The sequence below is a fragment of the Dipteris shenzhenensis genome, chromosome 1 (genome assembly GCF_047967505.1).
Source record: "Dipteris shenzhenensis isolate YYH24624 ecotype China chromosome 1, Dip_SZ_1.0, whole genome shotgun sequence".
NCBI lineage: Eukaryota > Viridiplantae > Streptophyta > Polypodiopsida > Gleicheniales > Dipteridaceae > Dipteris > Dipteris shenzhenensis.
Window position 1 is genome coordinate 54983857 of NC_141596.1, and position 22751 is coordinate 55006607.

Here is a 22751-nt window from a genome sequence, read left to right on the forward strand (position 1 = left end):
GTGAACACTCTTAATAAGAGCTCCAATACCCACATTGAACTCCATTTGCTTCTTCTGGTTGTGGAGCTTGTTCTCCTCGGCCATGGTGATGGATGCTGCAGCAGCTGCACAACCCCAGCCTCCATCTTCCAGACCTCCAACCATCGCCCCTGATTCTGCTTCCCGTCCTTGTAAGACCCTCCTTCACCCTTCTCATAGCCATTTTCACTTCCATTCAATTCTTTCTCCTTCCCTTTTGATATATTTTGTTTTGCATCGCTTCCAACCACTTTGCTCATCTTTGTTTATCCCTTCTTATGCAGCTAATAATCAGTCTGCACCCAAGCGCAGAAAGGTTACCACCGCCAGAGAAGAAGTCTCTGCCCACTACGCCATCAGCCCTACTGAAGACGATGCGGTGATCAGGCAGCGCCTGCTTACTCGCACCACCACCACTAGAGGGGAGCCTCCTCTGAAGAAGTTGCTCAAGAAGTTTGTTGCGTTTGCAAGCGAAGTGGAGAAGGACGCTGATAATTTTGCAGATTGTGAGAAGCTGTACAGATCATTTTTGCAGGAACTGAGTACGTTTGAGCTTCCTCTGCTGAAAACTAAGGTAGTGATTGATGCCAATCGGCGGGAGCAAGAATGCTTCAAAGAGTTGCAAGCGGAACTTTCTCAACAAATTGTACAGGTATCCCAGCACTTGCGGAGAGAATGTCAGTGTAATTCGGATTAGCGGCAGAACTATATTGCCTTGTCAAAATTGTTTTTTTTTGTTAACGCTCATGCCTTTCCACGAGCGAAAACCAGCTTTCTCAGGCTCTAATAGCGTTAGTGCATTTCTCATAGAAAGAGAATTATCCTGCATTCTAGAGAAAAGTAAAAGCATGTAAACTTACGTTCCAAAATGACAAAATGGGTAACGATGAGAATATAAGCTTAGACTTGCTTACTAAGTTTTTAAAAATTAAATATTTCTCTTTTACTCTTCATGTCTCTTTTACATCCCTGCTCTTCTTTCTCTCCTTTGTTCTTTGGCTCGTTTTACCAAAAAATTGATTTGTAAGATTGGATATCTTATGAAGGTATATATAAACTATATTTCGTGAAAATGAGGTACATCAAACAGTTGCAGTGTATGTTTTCTTAACTCTATCACCTGTTTGGGGCTTATGTTATAGGTCGTTACATACGTCCTTTCTAGTGCTAGCCTTAGTCACGGATGAGTCTGCCGTTCACATCCATAGTGCACATTTAAACTGTTGTATAAATGTATGCTCATGTGTGCATGGGTGTGTGCATAAGAGTCTGTGTGGGAGCACACGCTACTTGTATCATATAACCACCCTTTTGGAGCTGATGGTGTTTGTGGGGATCTCGTAGTAGTTAATCTCTTCAATGTTGGAAATTTAGGGTCCATTGTCCCACTCGCAATGCCCCATATGAGGAGAGCACAGGGACATGGTGCAAATATAGAATTGGGGAGCATGAGAGTCTATTGTGCGAGCATTAGGTATGTGGAGGGAATCTTCCACAATACAGCCACGTGGGCACCAATATAGGCTGCCACATAGTCCACTGTTATAGTGGAAGAGAGCAAACCTGTGAGCAGCATGCAGGGCGTGAAGTACAGCAACATTTGCAGGACTTCTTGGAGCATCCAAAAGCCTGTTTGTAATGAAAGCCAAAAGCTGGTCAAGTTAGTAGGGGGTTAGGATTATTAGGACTCGGGGTTGTTTGGAAGATAGAAAGGTCAAAGGCGATAAGGAGATACTATATAAGTACCCTCCTTTCATGTGCATTGTACTTTTGATGTGACATCTAATCCTGTCTACTCTCCCTCCTCGCTCCTACTTCAGCCTACACACACACACACTCCCCCAATCTCTCTTTCTTTGTCTCCTTCACCTCTCTCTCTCTCTCTCTCTCTCTCTCCCTTCTCTTTCCTTCTCCCCCTTATTCTCGCTCCCTTCTGCTCTCCTAGCCCCTATATCTAATTTGCCAATGCTGGTAATGCAGCCCAGCCATGCCACGCCTCCCTGTAGTACGCAGCCAAATCATGTTTCAAAGCCATTGAAGATGCCTCTGTATGCAGGACAAGAATCTAGTTATGTTCAAGCGATTACAGCTACAAATGCAAAAGGGTTTTGTGGGGATAGCTGCTCAAAAAAACAGCATCCCACTTGATGGAAGCAAAAATGGAGAGCAAGAGAAGGGCTGTTATATCAGTTTGTAGAAGCAATACATTGCTCCAGATGAGGCCCCGGCAGCTCAGCATACTAATGGGAGAAATACCTATATGCCAGGTGATGGAACAAGCCTACATAGTCAGTGACAATGAAGCAGACCTGATGGGTGAAAAGATAGATGATGAGCCTAGCAATGATGAGCTCATATATGATGGAAATCAAGATGGAGATGTTGACCAGCAAGGTAAGGACTTGGATGCGCTTACACTTGATACTTTTAGGCATTTAGAGGTGGAGGTGAGTATCTAACATTGTATGGTCCCCAAAAAGGAAGATGGCTGTTATGACATTTTTACAGTAAAACCTGAAAATGACATTTTTAGATTTAGATGCTCGTTGGGGAGAGACTAAAATGAAAATGTTTAGACTTCACAAGCAGTTGTAGCTTGAATGAAGAGATTTTGGACTACCTTTTGATTAGCCTTCTCCTTTAGTGCTAGCCTTCATCATGGCTGAGTCTGCCCTTCACCTCCGGAGTGCCGACAGAAACTCAGTACGAAGACTTTGTTTAAATGGATGCTCAAGTATGTGTGGGTGTGTGGATTTGTATGTGTGAGAGCATATTTTTATACTATGGTCTACACCCACTTTTGGGCGCTGATGACGTCAGTGGGGATGTCATAGTAGCTAGTCCCTGCTATGCATGATGGAGTTTATGGTTTTCAACCTTGTGAGTGACTATCATGAGATTGAAACTGCACTATGTTGTGTTTTTAGAGGATGAGTTTGGGAATGTTCCTGGATTCATCTAGGTATAAAAACCTGAAAATGGCAGCCAAAATTTTGAAGACAATGGACAGCAAAATGACGATGGCTGTTATGACACTTGAGAAAATGGACATGATGGCGAGCAGCCCTTGCACAACCACATTGGTCTAAACAGTTACCATCCCCTGCAGTATTATACTGCATAGCACCAAAATAATGCAGAATCCAGATATGCGACCTGATGGAAAAGCTGCACATCGAAGTGCTATTGTAGGAGACCAAGGTAAGTCCATAGTTGGGGATGAGGCAAACTTGTCACAACAAAAGTTGAGGATCACAAAAGGCAAAGGCAATCAGCTTCTTTGCAAAGGTGGTGATCTCATAGGGCATGATAATGCTACATCCTTGTCAGGAGAGCACCAAGGTATACTAATGCATGGGGATTTTACTGCAACCCCACACAAGATACATTTTGGGCAATAGGCCGAGTATTTATTACACAACCAGCCGGAGCCTTCCATCTTTGGAAAGTTTATTAGTGAGCAGCCTACTATGATCTTGCCCATGGGGAACTTCAGCCAGAGACTCCCATCAGTGACACCCAATGGGTGATATCCTCGAGTTATCTACAAGGGATAGAGGCCGGTATTCACTACCGCCATTTGGCACATCCCAACCTCATCTGGATGCTTTTGGGAGAGCCTGTCCCTCTCTGCTCTATTTCAGCACAATGCATGCAAGAGGAGTTGGTGCCGATCTCAATCAAATAGGAGGCTCTACATAGAGTCCAGACCACCTCAAATGCAGCCTGGACAGCAAATGCAGCCTGGACAGATTTATGTGGAAGGATGCCATATGCCCAATATGTGCATGAGTTTGTGGGCTGATTGGGACATTGTTGTTGCCTAGTCAAATCAGCACCATGTCTATGTGGTCCTATTATCTATGGTCAGGGATAACTTGTCTTTCTTACACTATGCTAGGGGCCTGGTTGGACAAGAGTGTGGTAGACACTTAACCGATATTTTGACAGACCACAGATTCGAAGGAGAAACCAAGAATCCCAATAAGTGGGAAGAATGGCTCTCAGCTTGGGAAGGATAGCAAGATTCTTTATGATGGCATGCACCATGCCCACACTTGGCTGAAGATGAGGATTTCGTATTGGAAGCCCTGCACATGGGCAGATTTCAAAGACCTCATGGGTGTCATGGTTAGAAGGAAATTACAGTGGTACAGCCCAGGGTTGAAGGCCTTATATGTGAGGACTGAAGATCCCTAGAATGTTGAGGAAGCACAAGAATTTCTGGAATTGTTTGAGCCTAAATATAGCAGCTATAATGAAGATGATTTTCAGTTTATTGCATTTGGGCAAGACAACATAGCCAGAGATGCAGTGAGTATATGGAAAAACAATGAATGCTCCCAATGTAGGCAAAAGGGGACAGCAAGGCATAAAGAGGTGTGCAAAGCGGACTCCATGGAGACAAGTAATGGCTATGTAATTGTGGAGTGTCTTGATGATGAGCATGCTAGGTGGGATCAATGCTTGCTTGACTCAGGAGGTGCCACTGTTAGAAATTACCCAACAAAGGGTACGGACAGCGGAAGACTGATAGAATAACCCAGGAGCTCACACAGTGTGGTGTGGGGTGTGGAATCACAAACTTCTTAAACTTATGTGCATAGAATAGATGTGTAGACTCATCAATAGACAATGAACCAGCCAGATAGAGAAACCACCAAAATCATATATTTCTGTCCAAAAGCTATGGACACAATACAAAAGAGAGAGATCCAGAGTCCCACCAATGGTGTGGTCCTCTGATCTTACCACAAGGTACTCCTCCTATCTGCCAGCTATCTCTAGACTCGAGCCCGCATGCTCCACCTTGAGCGTCTGTAGACTTTTTGTCTAGAATGATCTTCTCAACCTTGCTGCTCTGTGTGTCAGCCTAGGTAGGCAGCCCTCCAAGCTCAGTCTGCAGCTCTTCCTTCTCTCTTGGTCCTCCAGGAATAGCCTCCAAGAGTAGGTCTCCTGCTGCTCCTGAATGCTTGTCTTTTGCTGCTCCAGAAGATAATAAATGAGGGCTGGAGGCCCTCCTTTTATAGGCCCTTCAAGGGAACTGACCAGCAGCATCATTCTGGCTGACCCAAACAGGCCACCGACCAGTGTGCTGCAAAATCAGCCCTTTAAGGGCTCCAAAACTGGGGCTGACTTCCCCATTTCGTCATGCAGGTTCCAGCCTTCATTTGGCCCTTCAACCAGGCTTGGTTGGCTGGCTGTATCCAGCCCAACCAGCCTGTGTAGTCAGGCCTTCTCCACCTGCCATCTCTGATGTGCCACTTCCAAGCTATGTTGCAGGTCATATACCTGCCCACAAGCAATGCCGCCATTTGGTGCTTGCTCCAAACAAGCTGCTGCCCATGTGGCCATCCCTTAGGACCCAGTTTCACCCCCCCCCCCTGCCCCCCCCCCCCCAATGTCTCCTCATATGGGGGCTTACAAATGGGGAGGTGACCTTTCCAACAGCCACAACATCTAGGGCAAAGAACTATCATACTTTTCCTTTTGACCCAGGTGGCCTGCATGCTGGAGCATGTTTAATCTACAACAGGGAGTTTTGGAATTTAATCATCACTTGCAATTTTGAGGACAAAATTATATTGAGTAGGGATGGTTGTAATGAAGGCCAAAAGCTGGTTAAGTTAGTGGCGGTTAGGATTATTAGTACTTGGGGTTTTTTGGAAATTAGAAAGGTCAAAGGGGATACGGAGGTACTATATAAGTACCCTCCCCTCATGTGCTATGTACTTTTGATGTGACATCTAATCCTATCTACTCTCCCTTCTCCTTCCTCCTACTTCCAACCTACACAGCTTGTTTGTATCAAGATTTTTCACAGTCTCATAGACCCATTGGTCTTTCAAAGACTTTAATAAATTTTCTTTCTTTCTTTCTTTCTCCCCCCCAATCTCTCTCTCTCCAGCCCTTAGCACGCCCTTTGTGGCTTGTATGAGTTATTTCCCCTTTTTGGTGTGTTTTGCACATTGTCCATAGGCCCATGAGGCTTTCCATGGACGTTAATCTCTCTCTCTCTCTCTCTCTCTCGGCTGCTAGACATCAAGGCTGACCTTGGCCAGCCCCCTCAAGACCTCAAGGCCCGCTTACCATCTCCTCAGCCCTCTCAATATACATCGAACCTGTACTTGCAAGAAGACTATCAGACAACTCAAGAAAGGATCAAGAAAGGCTGCCATTATGGAGACAAAAGAGAGCTCACCAAACCAGAATAACAAGGGGTGAGAAGGATCTGAAGTATAGCCTCATCTGGACGAAGGCGGAGAAAATAGAAGATCCGAGTGCCAAGGCTTGCATATTAACACTCAAGGAAATATGTAAGATGCAAGACACAGAAATTGAATGCCTATGCAAGAAGCTGAGAGAGACTAGAGAAGATGAGCTCTCAAACCTCCGAGCCCAAATGCAAGATGAAATGAAGAAATGGCAAGAGGAGATGCAAACCAAATGGACATGTGAAGAAGGTAAAATGCTGTAGGACATGACTTGTGTTCTAGGTAAAAAAACCAGTAATTTGACCTCTAAAATTGAGACATTGGGAGCCCATGTTGCTGCCCCTCAAGATGAGAATGACAAACTGAAGGCAAGTGCACATTGGGAGGAAGGGGAGTTTCAGCCACCTTTAAACAAGGAGCTGAACACCATTAAAGAACAAATGCAACAGCTCAAAAATGCAAAGGGGACGTCAGAGGAAGGGTGCAAGATCATTGATGTGCTGAAATCAAAGAATGAACAGCTCAAAAAGGAAATTTCAACTTTGCAAACAATGGTACAAGGGAAACATGCTGAGTTCATACAACAAATCACGAAGGGGAAAGCAGATATGCTTGCATGGAAAGATGTACTAAAGAAAGACACAACACCAACGAAAAGGGAGCTCATTGCTGAAACACTTGAGGAAGAAAAACAACGGGGTAGTAAGATTTTGAATGTGCTGGCCAGAGGCCTAACAGTAGGTATTGTGATAATTCTTTTTATCTTAAATGGTGCATTGCCCCATCAGCTAGATTTAGATTTAGATGCTCGTTGGGGAGAGACTAAAATGAAAACGTTTAGACTTCACAAGCAATTGTAGCTTGATTGAAGAGATTTTGGACTACCTTTTGATTAGCCTTCTCCTTTAGTGCTAGCCTTCGTCATGGCTGAGTTTGCCCTTCACCTCCGGAGTGCCGATAGAAACTTAGTACGAAGACTTTGTATAAATGGATGCTCAAGGGGTGTGGATTTGTATGTGTGAGAGCATATTTTTATACTATGGTCTACACCCATTGTTGGGTGCTGATGACGTCAGTGGGGATGTCATAGTAGCTAGTCCTTGCTATGCATGATGGAGTTTATGGTTTTCAACCTTGTGAGTGACTATCATGAGATTGAAACTGCACTATGTTGTGTTTGTAGAGGATGAGTTTGGGAATGTTCCTGGATTCATCTAGGTTTATAGAGGCCTAACAGTAGGTGATAGCTCCATGTCAGATGCCAAAATCCTTTTTGACAAGATGGGAGTAAAGCTCACTTGTGAATTAGCCTGGAGAGTGGGTAAAGTAGATGCACCGATGAGGCCTTTGGTTGTAATGTTAAGAACAACCACAGATAGATCCATCCTTATGCGTACACGGGCAGCATTGAAGGGGGACCAATATTTTTCTAGATGAAGATCTTACACTCCTACAGTAGGAGCATAGAAGGGAAGGAATGGTACGGGTGATGGCTGCAAGACAAGAGGGGAAATGGGCAGTTTACAGAGATGGTAGGGTGATCATTCGAGAGAGGGAAGAAAAAGAAGCACGAGATGCAGGAGAAGGGGACAGCACATGACGGCGTCTGAACGATGGGGCGAGTATGCAAAACAAATTGAGAATGGGAGTGTGGAATTGTAATGGCACCCTATAGTCTGACCCAAGGGGGTTCTGTTGAGATTCCGCATCTCCAGGCGTGGCCAGCCGACCAGCCCCCATGCAGCAAGGGGGGCCAGAGGGGGTAGGCTGGCCGACCAGCTGGTCGGCCCAGTTGGCCTGACCGACCAGGCTGGTCGGTCCAGCCAGACTGGCCGACTACCCCCCCTGGCCTGCCCTATAAAAGGGCCTCCTTCCCTTCATTTCCTCCATCACTTCTTGCAGCTCCTCAAGGCTCCAGCATACAGCCTGCTCCTGACCATCCCCTCAGAGCCCCCTCTCAGCTGCTCAGTTGGCTGCCCACACTCCCGCAGCAGATCTTGCCTCTTCAGGGCCCTTGCCTCCCCGCTCCAGGCCTCTGCCTCTTCGTTTCAGGCTTCTCTTGCCTCCGTGCTCTCAGGCTTCAGCTTTCTTGTGTTCCCCCCTTTTTCTCTGCTTCAGTTCAGCCTCACCAGCAGCTCCTGTTTTCTATCTTATTCAAGATATCTTGTATTTCAGTTGCTGCCCTGGTTTAAGGGCTGATTTACAGCAGATCAGTGGTGGTACATTTTGTTATCTCTAGTGTTCTCTGTGTGGCTCTATAATTTCAGTTTGTTTGCATCTTCCGCTGCCATTTTAATATGGTATCAGAGCACCAGGTTACTCTCTGATCTGGGAACTTCTATATTGATGAAGTTGAAGAAGTTTGTCCTCCACTGACTACAGAGCTTTCTTCTCCCCTCCCTTCTCCCCTCCCTAATATATATATTTTTTATTTTTCCTTCCCGTACCCCGGGCTATCAATAGCAGCCTATTGCTTCATCAAGAGCCTCTCCCCCCCTTCCTTCATCGCGCATCGGGTCGGCTCCCGTCTTCACCCGTACGACTTTATTCAGGGGTTTTTTTGGCAGAACTTATTGGCTCTTGATCTTTGGGTTCGATTGTTGAGATTGGCCCTGTTCTAGACCTTGATCTTTTCACCAGCCCCGTTCTCTTCAGCCCCTTGTTGCTGTCCATTCCCTGTTTTCAGTTATGGCTGATGAAACAAAGGATTCTACTCCGGATCTTCGCGTATCCCCTATGTCCAGTTTCTTTCAAGAGTCTGACAAGCCTATACGTATTCCCACTCTTCCTACATTTCCAGATGCTCGGCAGTTAGATGGGACCAATTATTCTCTTTGGAAAATTCAGATGGCGTCTGTATTGGAATCTTATGATCTTGCTGAGTTTGTTGATCCCGGGATCCCTCGTCCGTCACCTGAGGAGGAGCCACATGCTTCTCTTATCTGGGATAAATTGAATGCTCGTGTACGCTCGTTCATCTTTCTCAATTGTCAACCAGGGGTTCTCAATCATATCAAGCATCTTACTTCTGCACGTGCTATTTGGGAATTTCTTGATGGCATGTATCTTCGCGTCACTCCCATGAAACGTATTTCCTTGGAAGTTCAGCTTCGTCGCCTCGATCCAACTACTTCTCCTTCCATACGGGACCACATCAACAAAATGCAGAGCATGCATCAGGACATCCCGCATTCTATTCTTCTCTTATTACCTCTGGCCGCCTCAGCACCATCACTTGGGAGGAACTTGTCCCCATGATGATGGATCAGGAAGAACAGTTCACTAAAACCTCTGATGGTTCTTCTGAGGCTCTTGTGGCCCATCGTCCCAAATCACGATCCAAGAATGCCCCGTCCTCTGCCAATAACTCATCTCCTTCAGATCCCTCCAGTGACCGTCCTGCTCCCAAAGGTAATTGCAATCACTGTGGCACTCCTGGCCATTATTGGCGCAATTGTCCATACCGCAAACACAAACGAGCTGACGCACCTCTGGCCGCTGCGGCTGATGCTTCCCTTACCCCTACTCCTGCATTTGTTCACCTTGAGCTCTTGAATTCGGTCCCCCTTCCTGCAGCAGAGTCATTGGCTCTCCATAGCTCCGATGCTCGTGAATGGATTGTTGATAGTGGGGCCTCTCGGCATATGACCCCCTCCTCCTCACTGCTCCAGGATCTCACTCCTCATTCTGGTCGTGTCTGCATCGGCGATAAGCACTCTATTCCTGTTCATTCAGAGGGCTCTCTTGATATTATTCCTGATGGCAAAGGGGGTAAACACTCTTCTCGTGTTCTTTATGTTCCGTCTCTCGGCTTTCATCTCCTTTCGGTTCATCAGATTTGTCAAAACAATATGAAAGTTGAGTTTGAAGCAGCCTCTGTCACCATCCGCGATCGTGCCACCGGACAGCCGGTTTGGAGCGGCCATTCTACTAATGGTATCTACAAGCTTGTTGCCCTTCCCTCCCTTACAGGAACCTCTCTTGGCGACCTTTGGCATTATCGGTTTGGTCATTTACACATTGATGCTCTTCATCGTGCTTTCCGTGATCAGCTTGTCCTCGGCCTCCCTAACGTCGGCACTCGCCAAGGTCTCTGTCCCTCTTGCATATTGGGCAAACAACATCGCGAGCCGTTCGCTCATCATGCCTCTCGCCGTGCCACTGTTCCGCTTGGTCTTGTTCACCTCGACCTATGTGGCCCTATGCAGATTATGTCCCTTGGGGGAGCCTCGTACTACATGCTCTTTGTTGATGATTTCAGTCGCTACTCTTGGATCTATTTTCTTTCCCACAAGGATCTGGCTTTCAGTCGTTTCCAGACCTGGCTAGCCATGGTGGAAAAAGAATCCAATCACTCCCTCAAAATTCTTCATGCTGATAAAGGTGGTGAATTCACCTCTCTCGAGTTTGATCGGTTCTTGAGTAGTCATGGTGTCAAACGGGAATTTGCCAACACAGGTACCCCTTCTGATAATGGTGTGGTTGAACGTAAACATCGTACCGGTGTTGAAATGGCTCGGACCATGCTCACTCACAGTCAACTCCCTCAGTCTCTTTGGGCCGAGGCCATGATGACCGCCATCCATACTCTTAACCGCTCTCCGACATCAACAGTCCCAGGCATGACCCCTTATCAAGCTTACTATGGATCTAAGCCCGATGTTTCCCATTTTCGAGTATTTGGCTGTGATGCTTATGTTCATATTCCTAAATCTGATCGTGGAAAGCTTAATCCTAAGTCCCACAAGCTCTTGTTCGTAGGCTACAACTCCGTCTCCACTGGCTATCGCCTCTATGATCCTCGCCGCCGCATTATCTCCGTGAGCAGGGATGTTCTTTTCGACGAGCAGGTCCTTCCGACATCCTCCGACTCTCCTCCTATTCTTGGAGATCCGTCCGATGCCCCGGAGCCCTCTCTCCCTCCACCTGCCTCGTCCCCCGGTACATCACCTCCTATTCTCTCTCCTCCGCCTCCTTCTCCGGCTCCACCCTCGTCTGCTCCTCCTTTGGAACCCCGCTCGGTACGTGTTTCGCGATGGCTCATTGATACTCTCCGCTCCTCCGGTCTTGAGGATCCCTACTTCGAACCACCCCCTGATGATGGGCCTCGTCGCTCTCATCGCCATCTCCCACCGTCCTCTTCTGATCCCCTTCATGTCAATTATGCCCTTATGTCTCGCATCCTCGCCACTCGTGAGCCCACTACCGTTCCTCAGGCTCTGGCCCAGCCTCATTGGAAACAGGCTATGGAAGCGGAAATTCATGCTCTTCTTCGGAACCACACCTGGGACCTTGTCCCTCGTCCCTCACATCGTTCCGTCATTGGTGTCCGGTGGATTTTCAAAACAAAATACGCCTCTGATGGTTCTGTCGACAAGTATAAAGCTCGGCTGGTGGCTAAAGGCTATGCCCAACGACCCGGCATCGACTATGGGGAGACCTTTGCACCTACCGCTCGGATGAGCACCATCCGCACGATCCTCGCTCTTGCCGCCCACCATCAGTGGCCCATCTTTCAAATGGACGTCAAATCTGCATTTTTGAATGGTGATCTTCATGAAGAGGTATATGTGGATCAGCCGCCCGGCTTCATTGATTCTCGTTCTCCTTTCATGGTCTGTCGCCTTCGCAAGGCTCTCTACGGTCTCAAGCAAGCTCCTCGGGCCTGGAATCAGCGTATTGATACCTTCTTCTGCCGCCAAGGACTTCTTCGCTCTCTGGCTGATCCCAATCTTTATCTTTTTCATGAAGGACAGCTTCATACCTTCATCATTCTTTATGTGGATGATTTAATCCTCACCGGGAGTCATACCAATCATATCCTTGCCATTAAAGTTGCTCTTCAAACTGAATTTGAGATGACGGATATGGGCCTTCTCCATTTTTTCTTGGGTCTTGAGATTTGGCAGACTAAGAGGGGGTATTTTGTCTCTCAGCAACGCTATGTTCAAGAGCTCCTCGAAACTTTCCACATGGCTGACTGTCGGCCCATCACCTCTCCCATGGATCCCAACGCTAAACTCTCTGCTTCTGGGTCCACTGCTTATCCTGATGCCTCCCTCTACCGCCAGCTTGTTGGATCTCTTCTTTGGCTACTTAACACTCGACTGGATCTCGGCTTCTCTGTCGGCACCCTCAGTACCTTCATGCAAACCCCTTCGCTTTCTCATTGGCAAGCTGCTCGACGTCTCCTCCGCTATCTTCAGGGGACCTCTACTTTCGGGCTCTTTTATGCTGCCGGTGGTTCCTCTCCTTCCCCGCTCACTCTCCGAGGTTGGAGTGACTCCGATTGGGCTGGCGACCCCGATTCTCGCCGCTCTACCACGGGCTATGTTTTCTCCTTTGGCTCTGCGGCTATCTCCTGGTCCAGTAAACGCCAACCCACGGTCGCCCTATCTTCCACCGAGGCTGAGTATCGGGCTATGTGTAGTGCCACCTGTGAGGCTGTGTGGCTTCGGCGCCTTCTTCTCGATTGTGGTTTTCAGCAATCCACTTCTACCACACTTTTTTGTGACAATCAAAGCTATATTGCCCTTGCTCGCAATCCGGTTTTTCATGCTCGGACAAAACACATTGAAATTCAGTACCACTACACGCGAGAGAAGGTTCTTGACGGTACCATTGTGCTCCTCTTCAGCACCACTTCCGACAACGTCGCCGACATATTTACCAAATCTGTTTCTCCTCCCCTTCTCCAACGTCATACCAGCTCTCTGGGTCTTGTGCCACACCCTGGAGCTGAGAGGGGGTGTTGAGATTCCGCATCTCCAGGCGTGGCCAGCCGACCAGCCCCCATGCAGCAAGGGGGGCCAGAGGGGGTAGGCTGGCCGACCAGCTGGTCGGCCCAGTTGGCCTGACCGACCAGGCTGGTCGGTCCAGCCAGACTGGCCGACTACCCCCCCCTGGCCTGCCCTATAAAAGGGCCTCCTTCCCTTCATTTCCTCCATCACTTCTTGCAGCTCCTCAAGGCTACAGCATACAGCCTGCTCCTGACCATCCCCTCAGAGCCCCCTCTCAGCTGCTCAGTTGGCTGCCCACACTCCCGCAGCAGATCTTGCCTCTTCAGGGCCCTTGCCTCCCCGCTCCAGGCCTCTGCCTCTTCGTTTCAGGCTTCTCCTGCCTCCGTGCTCTCAGGCTTCAGCTTTCTTGTGTTCCCCCCTTTTTCTCTGCTTCAGTTCAGCCTCACCAGCAGCTCCTGTTTTCTATCTTATTCAAGATATCTTGTATTTCAGTTGCTGCCCTGGTTTAAGGGCTGATTTACTGCATTTTGTTATCTCTAGTGTTCTCTGTGTGGCTCTATAATTTCAGTTTGTTTGCATCTTCCGCTGCCATTTTAATAGGTTCTTGGAGACATATCATAACAGAGATGTGATCTTCTACACCGAGACACATGAGAGTCCAGAGAGAGGGCTGCCCACAGTGACAGGATACACATGGGAGTTTGCCCATAGGAGGGAGTTGAGGAGGGACACTAGGGTACGACGATCCGGAGGTGTGGATGTTCTCTTCAGATCACATCTGAGGCCACTCTTTGTGATACGAAGGGAGGAGCATGCACAACACATGTGGATTCGTGTTCAGTTACTAGACACACAGCTGACCTTCATTGAAATATGTTACTTTTCCCCAAACACATCATCTTATGCGCAAGAGGTCACCACTGACGGACACATCCCATATGAGACTATTCATGATGATATCACAGAGTTCTCTAGACATGGGGACACTTTCCTCCTTGGTGACTTCAATGCACGTATTGGGAACAGACAAGTGGGCCTGTTAGGTTTCGATGAGGATTCCCTCATAGTACTGGAGATGGATGCAGCAGAGCTGGGGATCGTGAGGTAGTCGGTAGATGCAGATGCACCAGTGACAGCATATGGGGCTCTACCTGCTTGAGATGCATGTACTAGGAGTGCTAGCCCTGAGCACCTGACACTCTTCTGTTACTTTGCTACTGTAGTATTTTTTTCACTAGTTTAGCACTTTAGTTTTCAGTTTTCAGCAAGGGTCTTAGTGAACCCTTTACTCCAGCCCTCACAGTGGCTTGTATGAGGTATCTTTTGAATTTGCACTTTGTCTCATAGGCCTGTGAGGCCTCTTGCAGACGTTAGTACGTCTTTCTCTCTCTCTCTCTCTCTCTCTCTCTCTCTCCCTCTCTCCTATCCCTTCTCCTTCCTTCTCCCCCCCATTCTTTCTCCCTTTTGCTCTTCTATCCTCTTCCTACTGCCCCTACCCCCTTTTCTACAGCGTTTTTTTAGAGCGTGCCTGGAGATGTGCAGGCTGGAACAAGGCTGCTGCAAAAGAAGCCGGCTGGCAGAGGTAGGCACAGTAGAAGAACAGGCTTTGGTAAGTGGCAGGTGGACTTGCAGATAACAAACAAAAGGTGCCTGCAGAAGATGCCTTATAGGCCAGCAGATAAAGCCAACAGCAGGTTGGCAAAGCCACAGACCAAGCTGGCTGCGTGCACTATGAAAGGTTGCTGAAGCTCACGGAGCATGCAACCAAATGAGTGCAAGGGCAGTAATAGGAGCAGAGTTTGTGCTCACCATAGGGCATCCAGGGCAGCGGACTGCTGCATGTTTTGGGATCTCTGGGAAGATTTCTGTAAAAGTGTTTGACTCAGATTTGTGCAATATATTCTGAGGCATTTTTGAACTACTCTACTGTTATCTATCTCCTGAGTTTGGTGTTAGTGCAATGTGAGCACTATCTTGTGGACACATAAGTTGGAGTTTGGAATTACAGTATTTTCTTCTCCTCTCTATTAATCTTCCCTTGCGCACACCTTATCCATTTACTATTTCCGTTGCGTGGAAAATAGCCAAAGGCACTGGTATATAGCTCATCTAAGGCATAATTTTTAAAATTGCAGTTATGGGAAACTGATGAAACCCTAGGATATCATAATTTGTTCTAAAAGCTCTTTATGTCAACAAAATGGTCTAGTCTAGATGACTACGCCTATCTGGAAAGGTGTGCTTTTCATATGGAAACAAGAATGGGTACAGCATGGTAGCTGGTTGAAAATGTTCTGAAAGTGACAGCCGGGATGGGCCTGCGTAGTTTTGCCATAATGGCTTCTACATTGCTTGCCCTATTTGGGGGCAAAGCTTCATTCCAAAAAATCTTTATATTGTGCTCGTACACACCTTTCATTGATGTTATTTTTTATATATGTGCAAGCATGAGTCAAGTTCTAACTTGCTGTTGAGAAAAACCAGAGGACCGTGGGTGACCTTTATGATAGGCCTCTAACACAAGCATACACCAAACACTAGGAAACGGCCGGCAACTCATATATTTCATCAACACACCTTGTAGCAATCATGACTTCTACAACCCACACTTTTAATTTCAAACAAGAACAAAGATCAAACGAGGTTCTCATACACAAGGAAGAATGGTGCAAAGTAGGAGCACCACCTTTCTTCCAATCCCAAGGCATTCACAAACTTCCTCCGCTGATGCTCAACATATGTAGAGGTAGAGGCTTGGGATGCATTTGTGCTGCTAGTCCATGAGGCAAAGACAATGATGGCCAATTTACAAGAAGCCTCCACATAAGCTGAGCTGAAGATAGACGAGTGCCATATCAACGCCATATTGATGAAGAGGTAGTGCCACTGCAAACAAGGTGTGAGGACAATGAGGATGATAATGAAGAGCACGAGAGCAGTGAGGCCTTCTTACTCTATGATGCTGATGTGTTTGACACAAAAACCATTTTGCTTCTCTTTATACCTTTGCTTATCCTTGGCTAGGGCAGTTCACACCCCGTGGCATTCCTTTGGTGGTTGCAGGCCTTTTCTCGGACTCCTCGATTCACTTCTTCTCCGTCGTCGATGATAGCCGTCTCCAAAGCAAAGAGGCCGTGATCGACCCCCAGCTTCCCTGGTAGCGCCTTCGCATCATAGGGCTGCAAGGGAAAACATGGCATATAGACCCCCTGATTATGCAGGACCAGGACTGGAGACTCTGGAAAGATCTCTTACTTTCTTTGGATGGTGGCCCACAAGGGGCTACCAGTTGGCAGCTGGCTGAGGCAGATGGGGCAGGAGGGGCACTGCCAGATGTGTTTTCAGGAGGAGTCGTCCCTGAAGCACTGCCTTTGGAGCTGCTCGCATGCTCAGACAGTGTGGAAGGGAGTCATGGGGATCTTAGTGAGGGCTGCACCCGAGCTAGGACCGGTCACTTGGGGAGCCGTTTGCTGGTGCAGCACCGAGATGGGACATCACTTGGCTTATGAGTTCTCTAGGCAGGATCCAGTTTTCTTCATCACGCAGGCCACCTGGGCATACATGGACAGCTTCCCTTGGCATCTGACAGAGACAGATGCAGGAGCGATGACTCGGCACCCAGTTTGGGAGATCATAGGGAGTATTGCAGGCTGGCATATCTGGACTTCCAGATACGCGCAGACCTTAGGAGATCAGGCTTCTTCTGCTACCCAGACCCTAGCGGACATGTGGAGCACGATCATTCACACGCTCAAGGGTCAGTGGGATCAGATTCAGGGGGAGTCCCAGGCAAGCAGGGAAGGAGAAGAGACGGTGCTTCCTTCGCGACTGGGACCATCGAGAGCTGTTCTTCCAGCACTCTACTCAGAGTTTTCAGCGGCACTACTCCCCCCCATCGTGGCTGTTTGTCCACACTCCGATGATTATGCCCTGAGAGACTTGTAATTAGTATTTTGTTACCTCGGGCTGTATCCGTCTTGCGATTGCAGCTTGCGATTGCAGCCCGCTGGCCTTTAGGCCCTCTTATACTCTCGTTTTCAAGCAATATAACTAGCACTACTTTTTGCACAAAAAAAAAAAAAAAAAAAAAAGCTTATCCTTTTTTGGGCCATGATGTTTTATGTCAATATGATGTAGCAGAGCCTGTTCTAGCAACTCCAATGCAGGAGCAGTGGGCTGAAGGTTCTCAGAGGGATATGCCTTTTGATGCTATGGATGTACAGCCTGTGAGTTGCATGCCTTTGATAGAAATATATCTTTTCAGATCATGTGCAATGAAGGAATCTTGGATGACCAGGTAAAGGCAGCACGTGATGTTTTGCCACATGACTCTATGCATGATGCATCTTATGGAGAGTTCCCGAATAGAGATGTGTATGCACAAGCCACTAGCAATCGGGACTTTCTTGGCTGGGGTTTTGAGGAATCAATTGAAAATTTGGATTTGAAGATGGCATGCATATTGGAGAAATTAAAACATGGGATGCAGCCTTTGAAGACACAGGGACAAGAGACTCAAATATACTTGGATGTAGGTGGTTCAAGGCAATGTGACTGGTACAAAAGGAAGGGTTTATTTCCTTTCGACCTAGGCAAAGCAAAAGGAGACTACTGGACATGAACATCCGTAGGTGAGGGGTGGGCAAAAATGATAGGCAGATGTCGAGGACCCCGATTTTAAATAGCTAGTGATAGGAACTAGGTGGAACTGATACCATTGTATATCTTAGGTCATGTTGTGCATGCTAGGACTAGATGTTTATTTGCATGAAGATGGAAACTGATTGTTTATTGCGGAACTAGTGGTAGATAGGTCAATGGAGGCGTGGGTAAAGAGCATGCAGATAAAAAAAGAAGTCACACCTCCCAAAAAAAAGCAGCAATCACTATTTTTGTGATAACAGTTGATGAATAACTTGGATTAGGAGTATTTGTTATCGTTGCGAAGCTGAGATCGAGCTTTACGACTTTGTAGAAGAAGTTGTGGCCCAGTCGAAAACTCAAAATGCGACAGGCAACCTGTTTTTGCGGTAAAAGGTGTCACATTCAAACGATCTTCTTTCTAGTTGGAAATATAAACCACCTGCTTATCTTCTTCTTCAAGAGGTCATGGATCCTCTTCTAATTGAGCCTTATACCCATAAGAGCTCTCTGCTTCTTCTTGATCACCCCCTTCAAGTATCTCTGGCTCCAATTCATGTTGAAAAATGAAATCCCACCAGAGGGTATCCCGCAACGGAAGATTGAAAGACGAGCCCAAGAATTACACGTGGAAGTCTTTCACTATGGAATCAAGCTTCATCAACGTGCGTGTAGTTCACAACCATTCATGCGAGTGCAAGCCAGAAAATAGACTATGCTCAAAGACAAATATAGAAGCAACACTTATATGTTTGTCCATCCACACTGTGCTCAGCCCCTCACTCCTCTCTCGCTGTCTCCCCCTCCCTCCCCCTCTCTCCCATCGCTCAATTCCCCCTCTCTTGTTGTCTCCCTCTCCCTCATAGCGATGCCTCCCCCCTTGTCTCAACATGATGACAGATTAACAGGAATGGATGCATGCACGAGAAATGAAAAAATGAAAGGAGGAGTGGAGAGCAAGGACAAATGAAAGAATGAAAGGAAGAAGGGCAGGGAGGGAGCGATCACGGCGGAGGGAGCGATCGGGAAGGAAGAAGAAATGGAAGGAGGAGGTGCGAGAACCAGAAGGTGGCAGAAGGGGCTAGAAAGCGATGCGGTAGCAAATTAGTGATGAAGCGGAGGGCGGGCCAATAAATTTTGGCATTGCTTCAATCTTACTAATTTGGGGGTCGATAACTTAGTTTAATCTCAGGGATGAAATTAATAAATTGATCTTTGATTAGAAGCTCTCTAAGGGGAAATATTTATGTTGCATGGCCTCCTTTAAGTGATATAGATACTAAATCTATGGTTATGTTGTGGAAGGAGTTATTTCTTGAAATGGGTACTAAGTTGGCCCTAGTACAGCGTACCATCCTCAATCTGATGAGGGTAAATAAGTGGCTGGAAGAATATTGAGGCATTTTTGGTATAGCATTCACAATGTATTCCATGTGTCTTTTCTCAAAAAACAGATCGTCCAGTTGCTACAGAATCACCTCACATGGATGAATCGGGGCAAATAGAGTATATATATATCAGAAAAGATTTTGGGATATAGAGATAAAACTCCTCAGGAACAAAGCCTGGTTGAATACTACATTAAATGAAAGGGGTTGAGGAGGAGACATGACTCATTGTGGCAGCCTAAGAGTATAGTGCAGGAGTTTCCTTATCTGTTGAGCCGAGTTGGATCTCTCTACATCCACATCTGGCTGCATATACATCCCCTTTCCTACTTGCTTGTGCTATTTGTGTCCATTTTGAGGATAAAACTCTTCTAAGGAGGAGGGGATTGTAAGAGTCGTAAATTTTAGTCTACTCGTCAGTTAAATAATAGGCGTGTTGTAAGTAATCATGAGATTTAAATCTATGTGTTTTGTTTTTAGAGGATGAGTTTGGGCATGTTCCTGGATTCATGTACATTGTAGATATATGCTTCTACCATAATAGCAGACATGCAAACTTCACCTTGTGAAATTTTTGTCCATGTCGCCGCTTGCTTTGTGAAGTTTTTGTCCATGTTGCCGCTTGCCGAAATTGCAATAAATTCTTTCTATCTTAAGTAGTGCTTTGCCCTATCAGCTAGATTGTCGAAGCCTTTTTTTTTGCTTAAATGCTCAATTGTATCGTCTTCACAAGCAGTTGTAGCTTGAATGAAGAGAATATGGACTACTTGATTAGCCTTTTCCTGTAGTGCTAGCCTTTGTCACGGCTAAGTCTTCCCTTCACCTTCGTAGTGCCAATAGAACATCGCTGCAAAGACCTTTGTATATATGGATGCTCAAGTATGTGTGGGTGTGTGGATTTGTATGTGTGGGAGCACATGTTAATACTGTGGACTATTGGGAGCTGATGACGTTAGTGGGGATGTCATAATAGCTAGTCCTTGCTATGGGTGATGGAGTTATGGTTTTCAACCTTACGAGTGACTATCATGAGATTGAAACTGCACTATGTGTAGAGGATGAGTTTGGGCATGTTCCTGGATTCATCTATAAGCAGCTAGCTTTTCCTTCTCTTATCAGCGCCTCATGGATAGCTAATTTTGTATCGCTTTCAAAATATATAACAGAAGGTAGTTTTTCTTGGAAGAGAAAGAGAGCAAATGGCACTCAATCAAATTGTTGCAAAGATTTACGAGGCAAAATCAAAAGAGAGAGATTTTGAGAAGCCAGATATATATGATGAAAGACCAGCAGTGACATCCTGACTACATTCTGGAATCTGTGAAAACTCAGATGTAGCTTTTTACTTCTCTTTTTAAGTTTCATGTTTCATTATTTTCTCTGTGCTTAACCTTGTGATTGTGCTTAATTCACATTTTCTTTGAAATGTTACTCCAGTTTCATTGTTTACTTACTGGTTTTGAATCTTTTGGAAACTTGGGCTTGTAAAAATTCTGAACTTCAGTGTTTTATTTAACCAAAAGTTATTCAAAGGCAAGATTGATCCCTAGTTCAAGAGTTAGATCTGATTTGTTGTGAGGAAATAGTACAGAGAATCTGCCATTCGTGGAGTGCTGTCATATGGATCCATTGTTGAGTCTTGACATGAGTGTTGCTATACCAGTATATATGTGCTGTGTTATATCACACCCCTCACATCGTTAGAGTTTGGAATCAGCCTCTTGACTAAATTTTGTGCTAGTCAATATTCCAGGTTTGGCGATCAAGGTATGGGAAGAACGTGTTTCTTGGTCTTCCGACGGACTGCTACTGAGTTTTTTCTTAAGAACTTGTTTCTTTTAAACAATGGCTCGAGATATTATGGCCTGCTTTCTAAAACTAGACATGTTGGTGCCACAATATAGGCTCAAGCAGACATTGAAGACTTAAAAGTACAGTTGGAGGAGAGCAAGGTTGAACGACAACATAAGGAGGAATGTGAGGCTATTAGAAGGTTGATCGGGGCACAACCGCCCCGATCAGAAACACAGAGAGTTTTGGATGAGCTTGCAAGGGAGCTCTCTGCTTTGGAGTCTGAGAACATGGCTGCTTCAAAGACCTTGGAACTCCGCAAAAAGCAATTTGCTCTCCTTTTGCACGTGGTAAGATATCTTAACATTTACTCCTTAGCATGTAAAGGGCAACCTGTTGATCTTGACTTTTTTATGAAATAAAATACACTTGTTATCATTGGAATGACCGCAGTGTAAATGTTTACTAATTGCAGATCGATGATTTGCAAAGTACCATAGAGGATGAACTGAAGGCCCCATCTGAAGAATATAAGTCGATTTCAGAAGACCAGAAAATTGTTAATGGAGAGAAAGTAACAACTGAACAAGAGATGGGAGTAACAAAGCCCGTAATTGATAATAATGGTTCAGCAGAGCCGATGCAGATACAGCAATCATGATTATCATATGTGGTCTTGTTGAGCTTTCAACACCAATTCCTTTGTGTATGGCTTTTCACAGAAGGGTTCATAGAATTTTGCGATTGTAACAACCTCCTTGGTGCAGGTTTACTGAAATGTGGCCCACATCCAACGAGTAGCATGGCTTTGGGATTCGCCATTCCAGGCCTCACAGGTTACCAGTTCTAGTGTACAGTGTTAGAAGCTGAGAAATGGAAATGAAGACGAATGGTGAGGTACAATTATTTTTTGATCAAAGCTTCTTGACTATGTGATTTTTAGGTCAACAAATTTTGCAAACGATTTGAACCTTGCTTCTAGCTACATATTTTTTAAAATTCTCTTGGGAGAGGGGAGAAAGAAGAAAAATGGAAAGCTTGAAAGAAATAGGATTGCAAGATCAATAGCACGCCATAAAAGAGACTTGTTGAAGCATAGCATGCACCTTGGGTATAAATGACGAAAGTGAATGGTGAAATTTTGGAGTTAGAAGCAGGAAACCTGTTTTCCTAGCTGGATTCTCTCATTGACTGGAGTGGCTCACATTCTGTCGTGTATGGCCATGAGAGAGACAGAAGTGAAATGGTGTAGTGTGTGTGGTAAGGACTTTGGGGAAAGAGGAGACGTGTATTATGGAGATTATGTTTTTGGGAGACCAATAAAGTTCACCTCAGTCACTTTTAGCATGTAAGAATAGAGGAAGACATTTTATTAGCGTGGGTGATGTTTCAAATTGTCCTTCAACATAAGCATGTTTTTTCTCAAGCTGAAGTTGTGACTCGAGCAGTGCCTTTTACATTTTATTCGGTGCCACCAGTTCTTTTGATTGCTACTTGACTAGTCCCTGGACTTGCGTGGCTTTCTTCAAAGTGAGGTAGCAAGTTCCACAATTGCCAACTTGCCAGCTAGGTGCTCATTGCATTTTTTTGAATATAGTTACTGTTGTGGATGTTTGTTGCCTTCCATTTATCTTGACGAGTCTTATCTACTTGGTAGTTCTTGAGCAAGATGTATTTTTTAATAACAAAGAAAAGAGCCTTACATTAGAAAATTGGAGTACACACATTAACACTAACTTGAGAAAAAGGAGCTAATACAAACAATCCACCTAAAGAGGAACAAAATATTGCACCTTTGGTTCAAATTTAGATGTCCATTCATCATGCATGCCTAGCTTTGCATTCAAAGGAGATATTGCGCAATCCACATTTCCCCTAGTCACATATTCTTTTTGCTTTTGGTTGTACAAAATTTAATAATGTCAATAGTTGTGGTCACCATCCCCCCTAATAACGGT

General features: G+C 45.8%; 1 protein-coding gene across 1 annotated transcript; it reads left to right on the plus strand.

The window, feature by feature from the left end:
* Window positions 1–22183, plus strand: LOC147906054 (THO complex subunit 7A-like). Its single transcript, XM_087382885.1, has 4 exons — window positions 1–170; window positions 303–670; window positions 20907–21143; window positions 21269–22183. Exons 1-4 carry the CDS (start codon window positions 83–85, stop codon window positions 21452–21454), a joined length of 879 nt encoding a protein of 292 aa, XP_087239011.1. The 5' UTR covers window positions 1–82; the 3' UTR covers window positions 21455–22183.
* Window positions 22184–22751: the final 568 nt, after the last annotated feature.

What these genes read in the sequence shown, in the direction of transcription:
- LOC147906054 (XM_087382885.1), top strand. Translation starts at nt 83, where the DNA reads ATGGTGATGGATGCTGCAGCAGCTGCACAACCCCAGCCTCCATCTTCC. An exon ending in TGATTCTGCTTCCCGTCCTT is followed by an intron (nt 171 to 302) that starts GTAAGACCCTCC and finishes CTTCTTATGCAG; the next exon opens with CTAATAATCAGTCTGCACCC. An exon ending in TTGCTCTCCTTTTGCACGTG is followed by an intron (nt 21,144 to 21,268) that starts GTAAGATATCTT and finishes TACTAATTGCAG; the next exon opens with ATCGATGATTTGCAAAGTAC.